Source organism: Gopherus flavomarginatus, chromosome 7, assembly GCF_025201925.1.
Source record: "Gopherus flavomarginatus isolate rGopFla2 chromosome 7, rGopFla2.mat.asm, whole genome shotgun sequence".
Classification (NCBI taxonomy): Eukaryota; Metazoa; Chordata; order Testudines; family Testudinidae; genus Gopherus; species Gopherus flavomarginatus.
The window spans coordinates 39,094,737-39,111,585 of record NC_066623.1 but is presented as its reverse complement, the minus strand read 5'-3'; the positions used below and the strand labels follow the sequence as shown (position 1 = coordinate 39,111,585).

At 53.6% G+C, this 16,849-nt stretch overlaps 1 protein-coding gene across 1 annotated transcript; it reads right to left on the bottom strand.

Moving 5' to 3' along the window:
* Window positions 1-581: 581 nt before the first annotated feature.
* LOC127055842 (proteinase-activated receptor 4-like) lies at window positions 582-12,410 on the bottom strand. The gene is made up of 2 exons (XM_050963320.1): window positions 12,297-12,410; window positions 582-1,928 (listed from the first exon to the last, which is right to left on the bottom strand). The coding sequence occupies exons 1-2, from the start codon at window positions 12,391-12,393 to the stop codon at window positions 886-888; spliced, it is 1,140 nt and encodes a 379-aa protein (XP_050819277.1). The 5' UTR covers window positions 12,394-12,410; the 3' UTR covers window positions 582-885.
* Between the last annotated feature and the right edge of the window lie 4,439 nt (window positions 12,411-16,849).

Here is a 16,849-nt window from a genome sequence, read left to right as displayed (position 1 = left end):
GCTGCAGACACCTGTTCCAGGATCTCAGCCTCCTGTTTGCAAGGGAGCATTTACCTCAAAACCATGACCCCAGCATTGCCAATGCAGGGAGGCTGCCTGAGTCTGCAGCCAGCCAGTGGGAGGAACTTCCCTCTCATCTGAATGGGGGTGGATTCTGAAACCTAATGACAGCACAAACACGACCCCACTACTGAGCATCGCACCAGTGAATATTTTACCCCCTTGATCCAAACAGGCTGAACAGGGGCCAGCAGCCCCTCTGGAAAAATGGCCACGTTCCCCTGGCCGCATCTTGGCACTGCTCCACACTGTCAATACAACAACATGGCAGCACATTGACATGTGACGAGGCAGCAGCCAATGCAGGAGCTGAGTTCCAGACTCAGTAACCAGGGCCCATGTCCCCATGTGCACCCCTGACCCTGGCCACGTCTGGACGTCCAGGATGCAGCCAGTTTGCAGTGTGTGCCCCCAGAGGCCACGGGGACCCTGCTGCAGCTGGTGAGTCCCGCTCACTGGAATATGCAGAGCCTGAGGATACTGAGGGGCTGACATGCATTAGGCACGGAGCCCATGGGTTAGGGCAGCACCGCTTAAAAGGGAAGAAATTCAGCCAAGGACCCAGAGGGAGGCAGTGACAGTGCTGCTCCTGGTCCCTGTCTCCCTCTCCTGAGATGGCACCCATGGCATGGCTGGAGGTGCCCTCTGTGCAGCTCGCCCGGAGCTGGGACAGGGTGAGGTGTGGGCCCTGTGCCACAGAGGAAGCGCTAGGGGCAGAGCTGGGGAGCAAGCCATATCCAAACGCTTGGTTGCCCCATGGGCAGTAGTGGGGGAAACACAAAGCAGCTTCCTAGTCCCCTCCCACTGCCTGAGGGCTCCCCTGGCCTAGGGCTGACTCTGCTCACTGGACCTCTGGGGCAGCACTAGCTTCTTGAAGGCCCTGCCTGAGGAGGATTTGTTATCCCCCCTCCAACAGCAGGGCCTGGCCCGGAGCCGGGCCCGGAAGTCATGAGAGACGTAGAAGTAGATGAAGGGGTCAAGGCAGTTGTTGAAGGCGCTGACGGCCAGGGCCAGCACATACCAAGTGTAGGTACGGTTGTGCCACTCGGGTTGGGGCTGCAGGTAGTGGAAGAAAAGCAGCACGTTGCTGGGCATGAAGCACAGGGCAAAGACGAGCAGCACCAGGACCAGGAGGCGTACCACGTGCCCATAGTGCTGCCCCCTGCGGAGCAGCCGCCACAGCACCCCGCCGTAGGAGAAGGTGATGAGCACGAAGGGCATGGCGAAGCCCAACACCACCAGCGTAGGGAAGTAGTAGGCCAGCTCGCGTTCCGTGTCTGGCTCCAGGATGTCATGGCAGGTTGTGATGTTCAGCTCTGGGATGTGCTGGGAATGGTGGTAGCGCAGCAGCGGGCTCAAACCCAGCCCCACAGCCAGCCAGACACCTACACAGACTCCCGCCGCCTGCCAGACATGCCGGGAGCCCCTCCACAGGAAGGGGTGCACCAGTAAGAGGTAGCGGTCCAGGCTGATGCAGGTGAGAAAGAGGATGGAGCCATACATGTTCCCATAGAAGAAGGTGACCAGGGCACGGCATGCATAGTCCCCAAGGAGCCAGTTGTTGCCCAGCAGATGGTAGGAGATCTTGAAGGGCAGCAGGAGGGTGAAGAGCAGGTCAGCACCGGCCAGGTTGAGCAGGAAGAGGGTGGAGCGGCATTTCTTGGTCTTGGTGGCCAACACCCAGAAAGCCAGGGCATTGGCTGGCAGTCCAACCAGCAGCACCATGGAGTAGAGTGTGGGGAGGATCAGCCTGGTCAGTGAGCTGCGGAGGTAAGACTCCAGCGAGGAGCCGGAGAACATGGCGTTCCTGCTGGCCTCCTCACCGGCTGGGAGATGAATCATGGCTCGGCCTTTGATTTGCCTGGGTGCTGCAGGGACAAGAGAGAAGAGTTAGGGTGCTCCTACAGTCTGCAGGCCAGGAGCCTGAGCACAGCCTGCTGCCACCCCATGCCAGGTCTGCAGATCACCAATGCTCTGCCCAGCCCCTGCTTGGAGCACTGTGCAGGCAGGGGGAACTCAGACCCATTTGTACCCCATTCTGCAGAAGGAGACCCAAGACCACAGAAGGCAAGAGGCTCGCAAGGCCATGCAGAGACAGGCAGGATAAGAACCCAGGAGTCCCTGTGTGTAAGCCACAGACCAGCCTTTCCATGATTGTAAGTAGCCACCAGAGGGCAGCGTTCTAGCACAACGCTGGATCCCAGTAGACAAGGTTGGGGAGGGAAGAGTTGATGGGGAAAGAGACAATCTTTGAGCCATACTCAGCTCTCCTTCAGGGCTGGGAAAGGTACCCGCTGCCATTAACCCCTCCCCCAGGCAGGCGCTGGATGGAGTCTGTGCCCAGAGTGCTGTCCACATGGAGGGAGGTTGGGTTCACACGAGGCTCGGGTGGGCGGGGGGGGGGGTATTTTTCACCCCAAGTGATGGAGCTGGGTTGCTTTACCCTGGCCTGAGGCCCTTTGCCAGCTGAGGACGAGCTCTGTCTAGCCTCTGAGCTCGGCACTCCCACTGACAGATCTGAGCTCCCTGGCACTGGAATACCAGGCTGGGCTCTGCGTGGAGCCCTTTCACCTCTGGGATTACCCCACTGCAGCCCAGCAGGAGCCGCCCTAGACCCATCACCCAGCCCTGGCCAAAGAGACACCTAGTACTGGTAATATACCATACTGATCACACCCCTCCCCCCTCAGCAGCTCCATGGAGAGGGCAGGGGCAACTTCTTGGGGGGCAGATGTTTGTTGGGGGTAGGGGATGGCTCTTGCTCCAGCTGAGGAGCAAGGTTGCATTACCAGGCCAGGCGCCCGCCCTGAGAAGCTGCCAGTGTTACACTACCATTCCAAAGACAGGACAAGCATTTGGGGGAGGGGCACTCGGTATGGGGGAACCAGAGGGAGGCGCTGAGGTGGACTTGGAATAGGAGCAAGGAAGGGCAGCCAGGGGGAGCTGAGGGAGCCAAGCGGGCGGAAAAGAGGGCCGGGTCTGTGTGACCTGCATGGCGCAGAGGCTGGCGCAGTCAGCTGGGGGGGAGCAAGGAGAGCAGGTGTGGAGGCCAGGAAAGAGGACGCAGCACCAGGACATGCACAGCACATGGGGAGGGAGAGATGGGGGGAGAGGGTCAGTGTGAAATGGGACAGCAGCACCCCCCAAGGAGATGGCAGAGAAAGAGTGGGGTATTAGAGGGGGGAGGCAGGGAAAGATGGTATATGGGGGGCAGGGATGGCACAGAAACCCAAGGCATGGGACCGGGAGGGAGGAGATGCTGGCAGGGCTCAGTCCCTGCTCGCGGCAGCTCGCAGCGGGGTCTTCCCAGTCTTGGCCATTCTGGTGAGGCCGGGAGCACACAGAGTGCTGGAAGCGCAGGGGAAGAAGGGAGCCACTGCAGGGACCCTGTGGACTGAGCGAGGGGGACCCCATTTGCGAGCGGGCTGGGGTGTGCAGAGGGCAGACCCAGGCAATGCTCCATCTTGGGAGCACTCCCCAGAGGACACACTGTCTCCCCTGTGTTATGACTTCCTCCGGCAGGGGGCACTGTGCAGGGCAGCCATGGCAGAGCCATAGAGCATCCCACCCCTGCTCGTGGCCCAGGCGGGGGAGGAATGAGTGGCATTGATGTGCTCTCCAGGCTCAGCCATGAGCCCTGCTGTACAGGCACTGCAGGCACATGGCCCTGCCTTCGAATCCCAGGCTCCCAGAGCCTGTCACTGAAGCTCCGAAGTGAATGTGCAAGCAGTGACCACGAGGGGGCACTGATAGCTCCTGCTGCCCTCCCTCACCCCCCCCCCCGAGCCCTCCCACCCTGGTGAGCTGATCCCTGCACACTGGGGCCCAAAGAATCCATCACCTACTCCCCGTCATCGCTGGAGCAAGGAGCCGGTTACAGGCAGAGAACAGCAGGACCAGGGCTTCCTCCAAGGACTCCTGGCATCAGGTCAGGGTCAGATGGACTGGCCCAGCATGGCCTCCATCCCCAGGGCTGGACCGGCCAGGCTCCAGATTAGGTGTCAGAAACCATATTCAAAAAGGAAGGAAGGACCCAAGCCCCTGACAGCCCTTCCCCTGGGCCCAGCCTGCTGAGAGCTGCCAGAGCTGTGGGGAGAAGCCCAAGGACTCAGTCGAAAATCTCCTAGATCAAAGGATGCTGCCAGCAGCAGCAGCCCGGACACGCTGCAAAGTGGCAGATGCACCACGGGCATGCTGTGAGCTTCCACTACTCACTATGGTTTTCACAGTGTCTCTACTTGCTGGCCCCCCACCCTCCCAAAACACGCAGCCAGACACACACAGCCTGTGCTCCCCAAAGGTTGTGATGTCGGGATGCACAGTGCCTGGGAGGCTGGGGTTGCTGTGGTCCAGAGGCAGTTAGTCTGAGCCCTGTTCTGAGGAGAAGCCTGGCGCTCTGCTGTGCATTACAGGTGGCTGCGTGGAGTTTATGCTTTAAAGCATTCGAGAGCAGCTAATGTTTAACCAAACCGTGGTTCACTTCAAAGTACCAGACAGACGCTGTTACAGGAAATTAGCAGCAGTTTGTTGATATTCTGTGTGGTAAGCCAGGCCTTGACCGCTGGGAACAGAGCACTTTAACCACGGGGCTCGTGGTAGTAGGCTACTGAGTCGCCACATTAAACTATGTTTGAGACAATTCCATCTGAGCCCTGCTCCAGACAGACCCTGAATCTCTTGCTGCTCCAATTGCAGGTGTTCGTTCCAGCAGTACAGAGCAAGAATCCTGTGCCCACAGAGCCCACTATCGGAGTTTGACGTGTTACAGCAGCCCGCCCTCTGCCCCTACCCCAGGGTATGTGCAACGCAGCTCAGCCTTACCAGGTAAGGAAAGAAGAAAGCCTAGCTTGGCTAAGAAGCAATGGCTAAGCAGGGCCACACTCCCCAGCTCCAGGGATCTGAGTGGGAGCACACCAAGGGCAGAGCAGGCAGAAGGGGGGCCGACTAGGAGCAATGGGGTGAAGTTAAGGGGAAAAGTACACAGGAAAATAGCAGTGGACTTTTCACAGGGTGGACTGGGCTGGTAGCACCACTTGTTATTAAGGTTGCCCAGCGCTTCCTGTTTTTGGGTCCTGTTTTCAGTTCTCTACAGCTTTACCAAACTTATCCGCTTGGGCTGAAATTGTCCACGCAGGGTGCCTGCCTCAGGTTGAACTTTTGGGGGTCGGGTAGGGGGAGGGGCAGGAGTTGCAGCCAAAATACTTCAGTCATTTGCAAGGAACTAGGGCGGGAGACCAAGATTGGACTGGCTGACGTTTCCACGTCACCACCAGGAGGCCATGCTTAGCACCACAGGAAGATTGGGCACCACAGGAAGTACTGCCCAAAGGGTCCAGAGTAATAGCACCCTTCAGGCTTCTGATTGGCCCAGGCTCACTGTTTAAGCCTGGAGGGTGGAGAAACACAGACATCTGGCTCCAGACTGTGCCTGGCTTCCTGATCTCTGTCTCTGACCCCAGCCTGGCTACCTTAGCTCTCCACCCCTGCCTGACCCTGACATTTGCCTACTGATCATGGCTCTAGTGATTAATCCAGTGCCTGCTTGCTGAGTGCTGCCTCATGGCCATCCTTGATATGTGGCCACCATCCCAGCTGTGACTGCTGGCCAGATTGCCTACATCCCAGGCCCTTACACCTGGGTTGTTAAAGCCTTGAAAAAGCAAGCCAGGCCCAAAGAGACTGGGGACTGTAAGCCCTTCAGCTAGGGCATCTGGCCTCCTGACGCTGTGGACTCTTTACCATCCTGAAAGGGGAAACAACTAGCAACAACCTGGCCAGAGGGCTGAGGTGACATCAAAGACCCAACAAGCAAGCTAGATGGCAATTGGTACATCAAAGGAATAGAGTTGCTGTGTTGCCTGGTTTTGCCACAAGGGGGTGCTGAGGATTGACAGTGACCTCTGCCAGTCTGCCTACCGATGTGTGCCATTCCCAGACAGCGTCTTAGGCCTTGGCTACACTGACGCTTTACAACGCTGCAACTTTCTCGCTCAGGGGTGTGAAAAAAACACACACACCCCCGAGTGCTGCAAGATACAGCACTGTAAAGCGTCAGTGTAAACAGTGCCGCAGTGCTGGGAGTGCCGCAGTGCCCAGCGCTGCAAGCTACACTCGATGAGGAGGTGGTTTATGTGCAGCGCTGGGAGAGCTCTCTCCCAGCACTGGCACTGCGACCACACTCGCACTTCAAAGCGCTGCCACGGCAGCGCTTTGAAGTTTGAAGTGTAGCCATAGCCTTGGTCTGCAAAGCACATGCCAAACCTATCAAACAGAGACAAGTACTCACCACCCAGCCCCCTGATGCCAATGCAGAAACTACGAATCACTGAGATGCAAAGGACTCAAACCAAATTGGAAACCATTTTTGTTGTTGTTTTTCAGTTTCCAAACATCAAAATGAAACAGAAAATACTGAAATGTTTTGTTTGGAAAGTGGCATCATTTTTCCACTGAAAACTTCTAGCCAAATGGTCTCTTGGAGTTCCGACAAAATCCAGCCAGGATTTTTTTGTTTAAAACCATGTTGACCTGCTCTACTTGCTCTAGTGTTGCAGTGATTTTGGAGACCAACCTGTACAACTTAATCAGGAATGTCCCCTGGGCTCTGTGTATCCACCATGAGCTGCTGTCACCTCCTCCTCCGACAGCAGAGGTGCATTAAATCTTGATGGGCCTCCATTGTAAAAGGAAGCCCCTTGGACAAAAGGCTGGATTTTACCTTGGAGAACTGGTCTGCAGGGGAGCAGTTCTCTGGCAACAAAGTCACGTGCTGGGGCTCACCTCACTCTGTTTGTGTGTGTGTGTGTGTGTGTGCGTGCGCGCACGCACTCCCGCTCTCTCTCTGGTCATTTTTCACCAGTTTAAAAATGTGGGGGGACCCATCTACCTGCAGATGGCCTCCAAGCTGAATGGGGGGAAATGCAGATAGGGTTTATTTTGTATGGGTCTGTGTTAGGGCTGTCAAGCAATTAAAAAAATTAATCGTGATTAATTGCACAGTTAAAAAAATTAATTGCGCGATTAAACAATAATAGAACAACATGTATTTAAATATATTTTGGATGTTTTCTACATTTTCAAATATACTGATTTCAATTAAAATACAGAATACGAAATGTACAGTGCTCCCTTTATTTTTTATTACAAATATTTGCACTGTAAAAAACAAAAGAAATAGTATTTTCAATTCACCTAACACAAGCACTGTAATGCAGTCTCTTTATCATGAAAGTTGAACTTACAAATGTAGAATTATGTGCAAAAAATAACTGCATTCAAAAATAAAACAATGTAAAACTTTAAAGTCTACAAGTCCACTCAGTCATATTTCTTGTTCAGCCAATCACTCAGACAAACAAGTTTGTTTACATTTGCAGGAGATGATGCTGCCTGCTTCTTGTTCACAATGTCACTTGAAAATGAGAACAGGTGTTTGCATGGCACTGTTACAGACGGCGTCCCAAGATATTTACGTTCCAGGTGAGCTAAAGATTCCTATGTTCCTTCATGCTTCATCCACCATTCCAGAAGACATGCGTCCATGCTGATGACAGGTTCTGCTCGATAACGATCCAAAGCAGTGCGGACTGACGCATGTTCATTTTCATAATCTGAGTCAGATGCCACCAGCAGAAGGTTGATTTTTGGTGGTTCAGGTTATGTAGTTTCTGCATCAGAGTGTTGATCTTTTAAGACTTCTGACAGCATGCTCCACACCTCATCCCTCTCAGATTTTGGCAGGCACTTCAGATTCTTAAACCTTGGGTTGAGTGCTGTAGCTGTCTTTAGAAATCTCACATTGGTACCTGCTTTTTGTTTTGTCAAATCTGCAGCAAAAGTGTTCTTAAAACGAACATGTGTTGAGTAATCTGAGACTACTACAACATGAAATATATGGCAGAATGTGGGTAAAACAGAGCTGGAGACATACAGTTCTCCCCCAAAGAGTTTGGTCACAAATATAATTAACGCATTATTTTTTTAATGAGCATCAGCAGCATGGAAGCATGTCCTCTGGAATGGTGGACGAAGTATGAGGGGGCATACGAATGTTTAGCATATCTGGCACGTAAATATCTTGCAATGCTGGCTACAAAAGTCTCATGCGAACACCTGTTCTCACTTTCTGGTGACACTGTAAAAAAAGAAGAGGGCAGCATTCTCTCCTGTAAATGTAAACAAACTTGTTTGTCTTAACAATTGGCTGAACAAGAAGTAGGACTGAGTGGACTTGTAGGCTCTAAAGTTTTGCATTGATTTGTTTTTGAGTGCAGTTATGTAACAAAAAAATCTACATTTGTAAAGTGCATTTTCATGATAAAGAGATTGCACTATAGTTCTTGTATGAGGTGAACTGAAAAAATACTATTTCTTCTGTTTATCATTTTAATAGTGCAAATATTTGTTATCAAAAATAATAATATAAAGTAGTTTATACTTTGTATTCTGTGTTGTAACTGAAATCAATATATTTGAAAACATAGAAAAGCATCCAAAATATTTAATGAATTTCAATGGTATTCTATTCATTAACAATGTGATTAAAATTGCAATTAATCACAATGAATGTTTTTTATCGCGATGAAATTTTTTTACTGTACCACGTGAGTTAACGGCAATTAATCAACAACCCTAATCTGTGTATTTATTGTGTGTGATTTAGTAAAAAGCATCAGTGTTATGGAGCTCTGTGCAAAGTGTCTGCATGTTCCGTGCTACCCTGAGACAGTTAACCAAAACCCAGAAGGTTTTGCTGAGGTTCTGGGAGAGCACATGTTTATGCTCCAGGGTGAGTCCAAGGGTCAGTACTAGTTTAGGGGCACCATGCCCTTCTAGAAAATATCTTCAGAATGCCTTGTGTAATCGAAGGGCATTGGACAGTGAGTCTCCCGGTCCTCGATTGCAGTAGCCACCAGATCTTCACAGAGCAACAGTGCACGTATATATCGCTAGGCCTGCTTTGCATGTGGTTACTAAAACAAGTCACCAACAAAGCCCATGCAGCCTCCTCTTTCTTAATGTTGTGCAGACAGCAAAGACTCAAATCTGCTGTCAGCCTAACGCTTCGTTGCTGCTGCTGCACCACACAGCCTGGAAGTGCCCCACAAGATGGGCCTGAACTCCTGCCTTAGCAACCTTCAGTGCAGAACCTGAGCAAAGTTGCTCTGCTGAATTCCTGTGTATCAGAGCCATGCCTGACACAGATTCAACAGCATCAGTACCACAATGAAGCCCCATGGCCCTGAAGCTCCAGCAGGATGGCTAGATGGGAAAGCCCCTGGTGCTGACAGCAGTAGGGATCGGGGAGGAAATGTGTGTGTAGCATGGGGCCACATCCAAAGGGGCAAAATTCAGCAGATGCAGAGTTCTGAGGCCTGAGACTTTGGCAGGGATCCCTGCTAGCAATTGAGCCACAGACACGAGTGTCCACAATGCTTGAGAGGCGCCACCAGCGGGTGGGGGGTGGAATGGGAGCCCCTGTGAAAAGCCAAGCAAAGGAGCCACGCATAACACGTGACGTGGCAACCCAAGCTTGGACCAAGTGAGAATGGCCTGAGCTGTAGCAAAATGGCCAGACCACTTGGTAAGAGCTGATGGCTGGGCTTTTGGAAGCTGGATCCTCTCGCAGACACTAACACAGCCCCAGCTGCAAGTGACAACTGGTAATGGCACCCAACTCACTACTGCTGATTCTGAGCAAAGGCGTGACCTCAGGAGTGCATGACCTCAGCCGCACAGCGCACAGCCTGAGTCAGCAGCCTGACCACGGCTGCTCAGAGCTTGGCGAGGAGCTGCACTGGCCAGGCGGAATACCCCAGCGGACAGCACTGACAGCAGCCCGTGTGATGGGAAACATCCAAGGGAACAGCTGACAAGGAACTGAGGAAAGAGGAACTGAGCACACAATTCACTGATTGCCAAGCCAAGATGTGACCAGAGCGTTATCTGGGCTGACACAGCGAGGAAAGCCATGTCCAATGGCCCCACTGGAAAGGGGGACCTGCACTGCGCCGACAGCCCCGGGGAGGCAGATATAGCAACATCAGAGATACAGCCACATTTCCCATGGCACTTGAGCCAACCGAGATAGCAACCTGTGTGCATAGCAGGGAGGTGCCTGCAGCTCCCCTCATGCACAGGGGTGATTGCAATACCTCCAGGATTGCAGGGCTCAGGAGAGAGAGGGAGACTCTGCAGACAGCGGTTGGGGCCGTGATCTCTGTTTGCTCTTGCTAAACACAGTTTTGCCAGGATGCAGGCATTAGTGCTGACTGGATGTCTGACAGAGAGTGCAGGTTGGATGGTTAATGCATTTGTGCATTCTTTATGCCTGTGCCAGAGGGGATGTTACAAGTCGATACATTAAGCTCAGCTGCGTGGAGCCAGCTACTTGGCTCCATGCAGCTGAGCTTAATGCATCGACTTGTAACATCCCCTCTGGCACATGGGCATAAGAACGCATGGCATTGCAAGGTATGCACATGAGCACAATGCTGCTCACACTGTGCTCCATAAAGCTGAGCTGTCTCCCCCCCTCCAGCCTCCTTTACAGCCATTGGATTCCATGACAGCTGGCCAAGTGGCTGAGAGCACTGGACACTGCTGCATCCAGGAAGTAGTCATGCAGGGAGCGGGAGGCCATCCATCGACCTGCTGTGGTTGTGATACTCAGAATACCCTTCTGGAATATGATACTGTGGGCCCATTTATGTCTGTAAAGCACTGTGCATCCAGCCTTGCCATTGTCCACAGCAGGGAGGATTTTACAAGTGCACAGAGCAGCTGAACCCAGGAATTCAGGTGTGTCGGGCAGGAGCGGTTCCCAGGGATGGAGGTCAAGAGCTCACCTGAGTTGCAGACAGGAGGGCATAAAGCACCAGGGGAAACCAAAAACCTTCAGGCAAGATTGTCAACATGGGTGGCTTAAGGTCAGGCTCCTGGGTCCATATTTAGGTACCTAAGTGGATGGCCTGATTTTCAAAGGCAGTCAGTCCTCAGCAGCTCCTGTTGACTCCAGTGGGAGCTCAGCACCTTTGAAAATCAAACCACTCCTTTAGGTGCCTGAAGATGGACATAGGAGCCGAACAGCAGCCCCCAATGTTCCTCGGTCATGTTTCAGACCCAGCTGGATGGATTTCCTGCAGCCTGCTCCCAAGCCTGCCCCTTGGCTCTTGGACCAGGCAGGGAGCATTGCAGATCAGCAGGGGCATTTGGTGTTATTTCTACCCAGCTGAGGTGGAGGAAGGGTGCCCGGCCAACAAGCCCATGGCCTTTTCATTTGGAAAGTCTACCAGTTGAGAAGAAGGAAGTGCACAGCCCTCATCCCTCCTCCCTCAACCCCAGCGAAGTCTCAATCTGACTGTCTCTAAGACATGCCTTCCTGGGGGTACGCAGAGATTTTCCAGGAAGTACATCAACTCGTCTAGATATTTGCCTAGTTTTACAACAGGCTACAGAAAACGCACTAGTGAAGTCAGTACAAATTAAAATTTCATACAGACAATGACTTGTTTACACTGCTCTATATACTGTACACTGAAACGTAAGGACAATATGTATATCCCAATTGATTTATTTTATAATTATATGGTAAAAATGAGAAAGTTGTTCAGTAACAGTGTGCTGAGTCACTTTTGCATTTTTATGTCTGATTTTATAAGCAAGTAGTTTTTAAGTGAGGTGAAACTTGGGGTACACAAGACAAATCAGACTCCTGAAAGGGGTCCAGTTGTCCAGAAAGTTTGAGAGCCACTGCTCTGAGATGAACAAACAGCTGCTCCAAACGCTCCCAGCTCCAGATGAGCAGGCACATCCCTGCTCCACCACCTCAGCAATAGCAGCCCTCAGTGATAACAGAGCTCATGGGCCCGGTCCCTGACATCCTGACAGCAAACAGCGGCTGGGCCAGCTGGTCAGAGTGGGGACAGGAGGACTCAGTCCAAATGCACTACAGGCCCTGGGCTATGGGTGAGAATTCCATCACCCCGTGGGCCTCACCCGCCAGGCAGCTCGGCACCTAGGCAGGGAGAAGAAAAAACCCATTTGCCTTATGCAGCCTTAGGAGCAGCATGTCCAATTCTACCCAGCCAGGGCTGAGAGAGTACCCCCTGGAATTGCTCCCTGCCCCTTGCTGCAGTGAGCTCAAGAGGGGAGACCCCCATGTGCGCTGGGATGGCTTGGGGGGGAGGGCAAACCTCCTCACCGTGTGGATCAAAGGAGCCTCACAGGGCGCTTACCTGTGGTGCATTGCTCAGCCCAGCCCAGCCAGATGCAGGTGAGCAGGAGTGAAGTGCAGAGAGCTGCAGAGCATGGCCCAGACTGCAGGGACATCATGTTTGCAGCTCAGGCAGGCTTGGCTTCCTCTGAACCAGAGCGGCGAGTGAGCACATGCATGGTGCCTTGCCAGGCTCTGTAGAGTTCTGGATGACGGGACAGACTCTGAGGGAAAGTCACAGTGATGACACAGGCACTAGACGTCTCCCTCTGGTTCCTTTTCTGTCGCTTTCTCTTCCTCTTTCTTTGCAGGTGAAGGAAGCAGGTTCCTGGGGTGGCCAATAGAAAGGGGCGGCACGTCCAGATCTTTGGCGGCAGGTCCTTCACTCACTCTCTTCATCTTCAGCAGCAGCTCAATCAGGTTTTTTTTTTTCTTCACCACTTGGGGTGGCAAAAAAGCTGGAGATGGCCCTGGTCTCTGTGATTCTGCATTTGAACGCCCAGGGCAGGCGCTCACACATGAGGGGCTGACAGCAGGCCTGAAACGCTCCCAGCCACAGCATGTCTCTGGGGGCATACAGCCAGGGCGGCGTAATGGCAACCAGACAGGGGGTCCGGATTTTCCTCCCCACCCCGTGCCCGTGGGACAGACCAACAGATTGGAAAAAGGATTAAACCACTGGGTTCTCTAGCCGTTTAACAGGGGCCTGTAGAAATTACTCTAGACATCTGGAGTATTTCATAGAGAACCGGGTCCTTTTCCAAGGGGAAGCCTCTGGAAACTCCTCACTCTCCTTTACACCCGGGAGGACTTTTCCCCAGGGTGCACACACTGTAAGATCGAGCGACACAGTGACAGATGGGTGATTCCCAGAGAGCTGTGAATCGTGGAATGACTAGGCTGGGCAGAGATCAGGCACATGGCAGGGTAGGAAAGCGTGCTGCAGGCTCCCAGAAATGCTGTGGCTGCTTACTAAGATGTCCAGCTCTCGCTGAGGCTTGCACCAAGCCAGCTGCCGCTCACTCAGGCCACTACTGTGGCGTGGGAGCACCCATCATTGCTTTAGCTGCAGCAGCTGCTGCAAGGGGAACTCCCCTCCGGCATCCCACCCCAGCACCATGGTGCAGGGATGGACCAACTCATCTCCACTTGCCCCATTGCTGGACGTACTAGTGATGCACGGAGAGGAGCCAATAGAGTAGGGCCAAGCTGCAGCACTGTGTGTGAATCTTGCAGCCACTACAGCCCACCTCTACATGCAGCTTCCTGGTCTGCTCTCCAGCCCCCACCCACCTCCTGCTGCCTTTAGCTTTCTCCTGAGCCGGCCAGTGCAGGCACCTTCTTAGCAGCTGGTTGTCAAAGCAGCACAGCCCCCAGCAGCCCCTGCCGCTCTCATCCTCCACTGGGGGCTGAGCACTTTGAAAAATTTGGCCATGACTCCCTTCTCTTGCCCATCCTTCTCTGGCCAGCCAATCAGGCAGCTTCCTGCAGTGAGATACTGGGGGCGGGGTGAACGAGCAATGGGAAGAAGGGAGAAGGAGCCACTGGCCCAACTCCCTGTGCACTCTTTGTCGGTCCCCTAGAGAAAGGCCAGCAGGGTGACTGTGCACTGTGGCTCCTATCTCAACCCCATATTCCAGGCCATAACTAACAGCCCAGGCTGCTGCACTGTTGCACAGGGCCTCTCTCGCCTGCAGCCACTTACACCAATAAAGCACAAGCAAAGAGAGCAGAAATCCTGCTGCCTCCCAGCAGGACTGGGGCAGATGGGGAAGTTCAGCGTTCCTGCAGCGTGGAGCCTTCTGAACAGCAAAAAGCCCTGAGCCAGGTTCTAGCCCTGTGCAGCTGGCTGAATAATGGAGCTGGTGAATAATACTGTTATTCAGTGAATAAATTATTCAGGAATTTTCTGCATTATTCAACCAATTCTATTTTCAGAGTGTTCCGAAGAGCTGGGCTGGTGGAACAGGGCGCCGCAGGAACACTGCAGGAAACAGGCCTAGCAACATCAGAGCTAGCACCAAGCTTCAGAGAACTGGCCTGGGGTAGAGAACATGGCAGAGCTCAGAAGCAGTGAAGCCTCATGACACCTTTTCCTGGAGGTCAGGCTAGGCCTGGGGCAAGACTGATAATGAGCCTGGAGCAGGGGGCCCCAACCTCTGTCATTTAAACCACCAATAAACTCACTCAGGCCTGGTCAGATCTGTGCAGCAGGACACCACAGTAGGGCTGTCCCCTGTCCAGGTTTTCTCAGGAGCATCCATTTTTTGAGATAGCTGTCCCAGGAAAACTGGATGGGTGCTCAGTGCCCACTGCCAGCTGGCCAGTGTTATAGGCTCAGGATCAGCCCATGCGGCCCATATTTTGCACCTCAGAGTTGGGAGCCCTACCTGTGTCCTTGAGAGCCCCATTGGGCTCACCACTCTGGATCTGACTACAGGATCAGGTCCTAGCATATCTGCTGACATGCTGGGTGTGATCATCATGGTTAATGTTACAAAACAGTTCTAATGCTAGAGCTAACTGCAAATCCCTGTTTGCCCAGCCAGAGAAGCAGCCAAAACCTGCCCCTGCAGGGAGACTAGCTAGTCTCGGATGAATTGAGATGATAAATCAGGCTATGTTTCTGGGCTAGGAGTCAGAAGAGGGATTTGCCCAGCTACGAAGTTCTGACCTTGTTTAGGTGAGAAGAGCCTGGAAGTGCCTGAGTGCTGAGGTCACTAGAGCACAGTGGGAAGAGCAGTGTTGACCCATGGATTGGTTTAAAGCAGGGGCAGGCAAACTTTTTGCCCTGAGGGCCACAGTGGGTTTCAGAAATTGTATGGAGGGCCAATTACGGGAGGGGATTGTCGCCCAGCTCCCACCTGCTATTTGCCCCTGGACTCCTGCCCCATACAACCCCCTGTGTTCCCTGACAGCTCCACACTGGGACCCCTGCCCCATACAGACACACCCATTCCCTGTCCCCTGACCACCCCCAGACTCCCACCACCCCATCCAACCCCTCCTATCATTCCTGAGGGCCCCACCCCCCCAGGAACCCCTGCCCTGTCCAACCACCCCTTCTCCCTGTCCCGACTGCCCCTGGAACTCCTGTCCCTGACTGCCCCCTGCCGCCCCATCCAACCCCTGTTCCTTCCTGACTGCCCCCTCGGGACCCCTGCCCCCATTAAACCCCCTATTCCCCCCGCCAACTGCCCCGACCCCTATCCACACCCACACCCTCTGACCACCATCCCGAACTCCTCTGCCCTCTAAACAACCTCTCCTGCTCTGTGCCCCCTTACCACGCTGTCTGGAGCACCAGTGCTGCCCAGCTAGGCCTTGCCGCTGCCACCATCACCGCCACCGCCACCACACAGCACAGAGAGCGAGTCAGGCTGGGCTCTGCAGCTGTGCTGCCCCAGGAGCTCACAACCCCACCGCCCAGAGCATTGTACCAGCGGCAGAGCAAGCGAGCTGAGGCTGTAGGGGAGGAGGGACAGCAGAGGAGGGGTCAGGGGCTGGGCAGGACGGTTCTGTGGGCCGTAGTTTGCCCACCTCTGTTTTAAAGTAACAGCAGAAAATGCTGGGGATTTAACTAATACTACTAGTCACTGACCTGTGTAGCTCAGCACCATGGGCCAGATTACACTGGAGCAGCAGGTGAGGGCACAATGCTAGTGGCTGACACAGCCCCGCTCAGCCAGGGTTCCCAGGCCTTGTAACTGTGTATGGAGCAGGGACAGGCAGAAACAGCACTCAGGCCATGGGTGCTGCATGGAGCAAGTGAGCCACAACTACTCTTCAAAGCTGGCAAGGAGCCTCCCAGCCCTCCACATGCCTCAGTGACAGGTCCCCCAAAGCTCCCCCAGACTGTGGGCTTGGAATGTTTCAGTCCCAGGACTGAGAACTGCCCTGCTCCCCAGCCCGCTCCCCCAGGGCCAGGCTTACCAATAGCTCCTCGTGCCCAGTGCCCCCCAGGACATCCCCGCTCTGGAACAGACCCAAAATGGCTTTTTCAATTCACTAACAATCCCAAACCAGTTCAGATTCAGCTGGACCTGAACCCAGTGTTTTTCTTCTATTTTTCAGAATTGCCACCAAAACAAAACCCTTGCTCCAGGGTTTATCTGGGTGTCTCTATGTACCATACACCTCTTCTCCAACCCCAGACTGCCCTGTCCCATGAAGCACCCTCAGCCCCATCCCCAGTCAGATCCCTGGGAGTGAGGAAGCTCCTTGTGAGGAGAAGGTGGAGCAAAGGGAAGGGGCAGGGAGGCTTGGGCAATATTGAGTCACAGGAAATTAGGCTAATTGAGGAAGTTTTGTCCAGACTCCCGGCCCAAGGAGCCTCCCAGGAATTGGAACCACACCAGGAGCTGCAGCTCTTACCCACCCCGTAATTGGAGGGATGTCCTCTGTGTTGGTCATGCTGCCCCTCCCTTGTAACCGTATTGGCACAGATGTGCCAACCCTCACTTTTCTATGGAGTATCACAACATCAGAAGAGAGCCAGAGCCAGTCACCCCAAGGGCCCAGCTCCTGCAGGACTCAGGTATGTGTGAGTCCCACACTGTGCCCACCTCTGGGCCA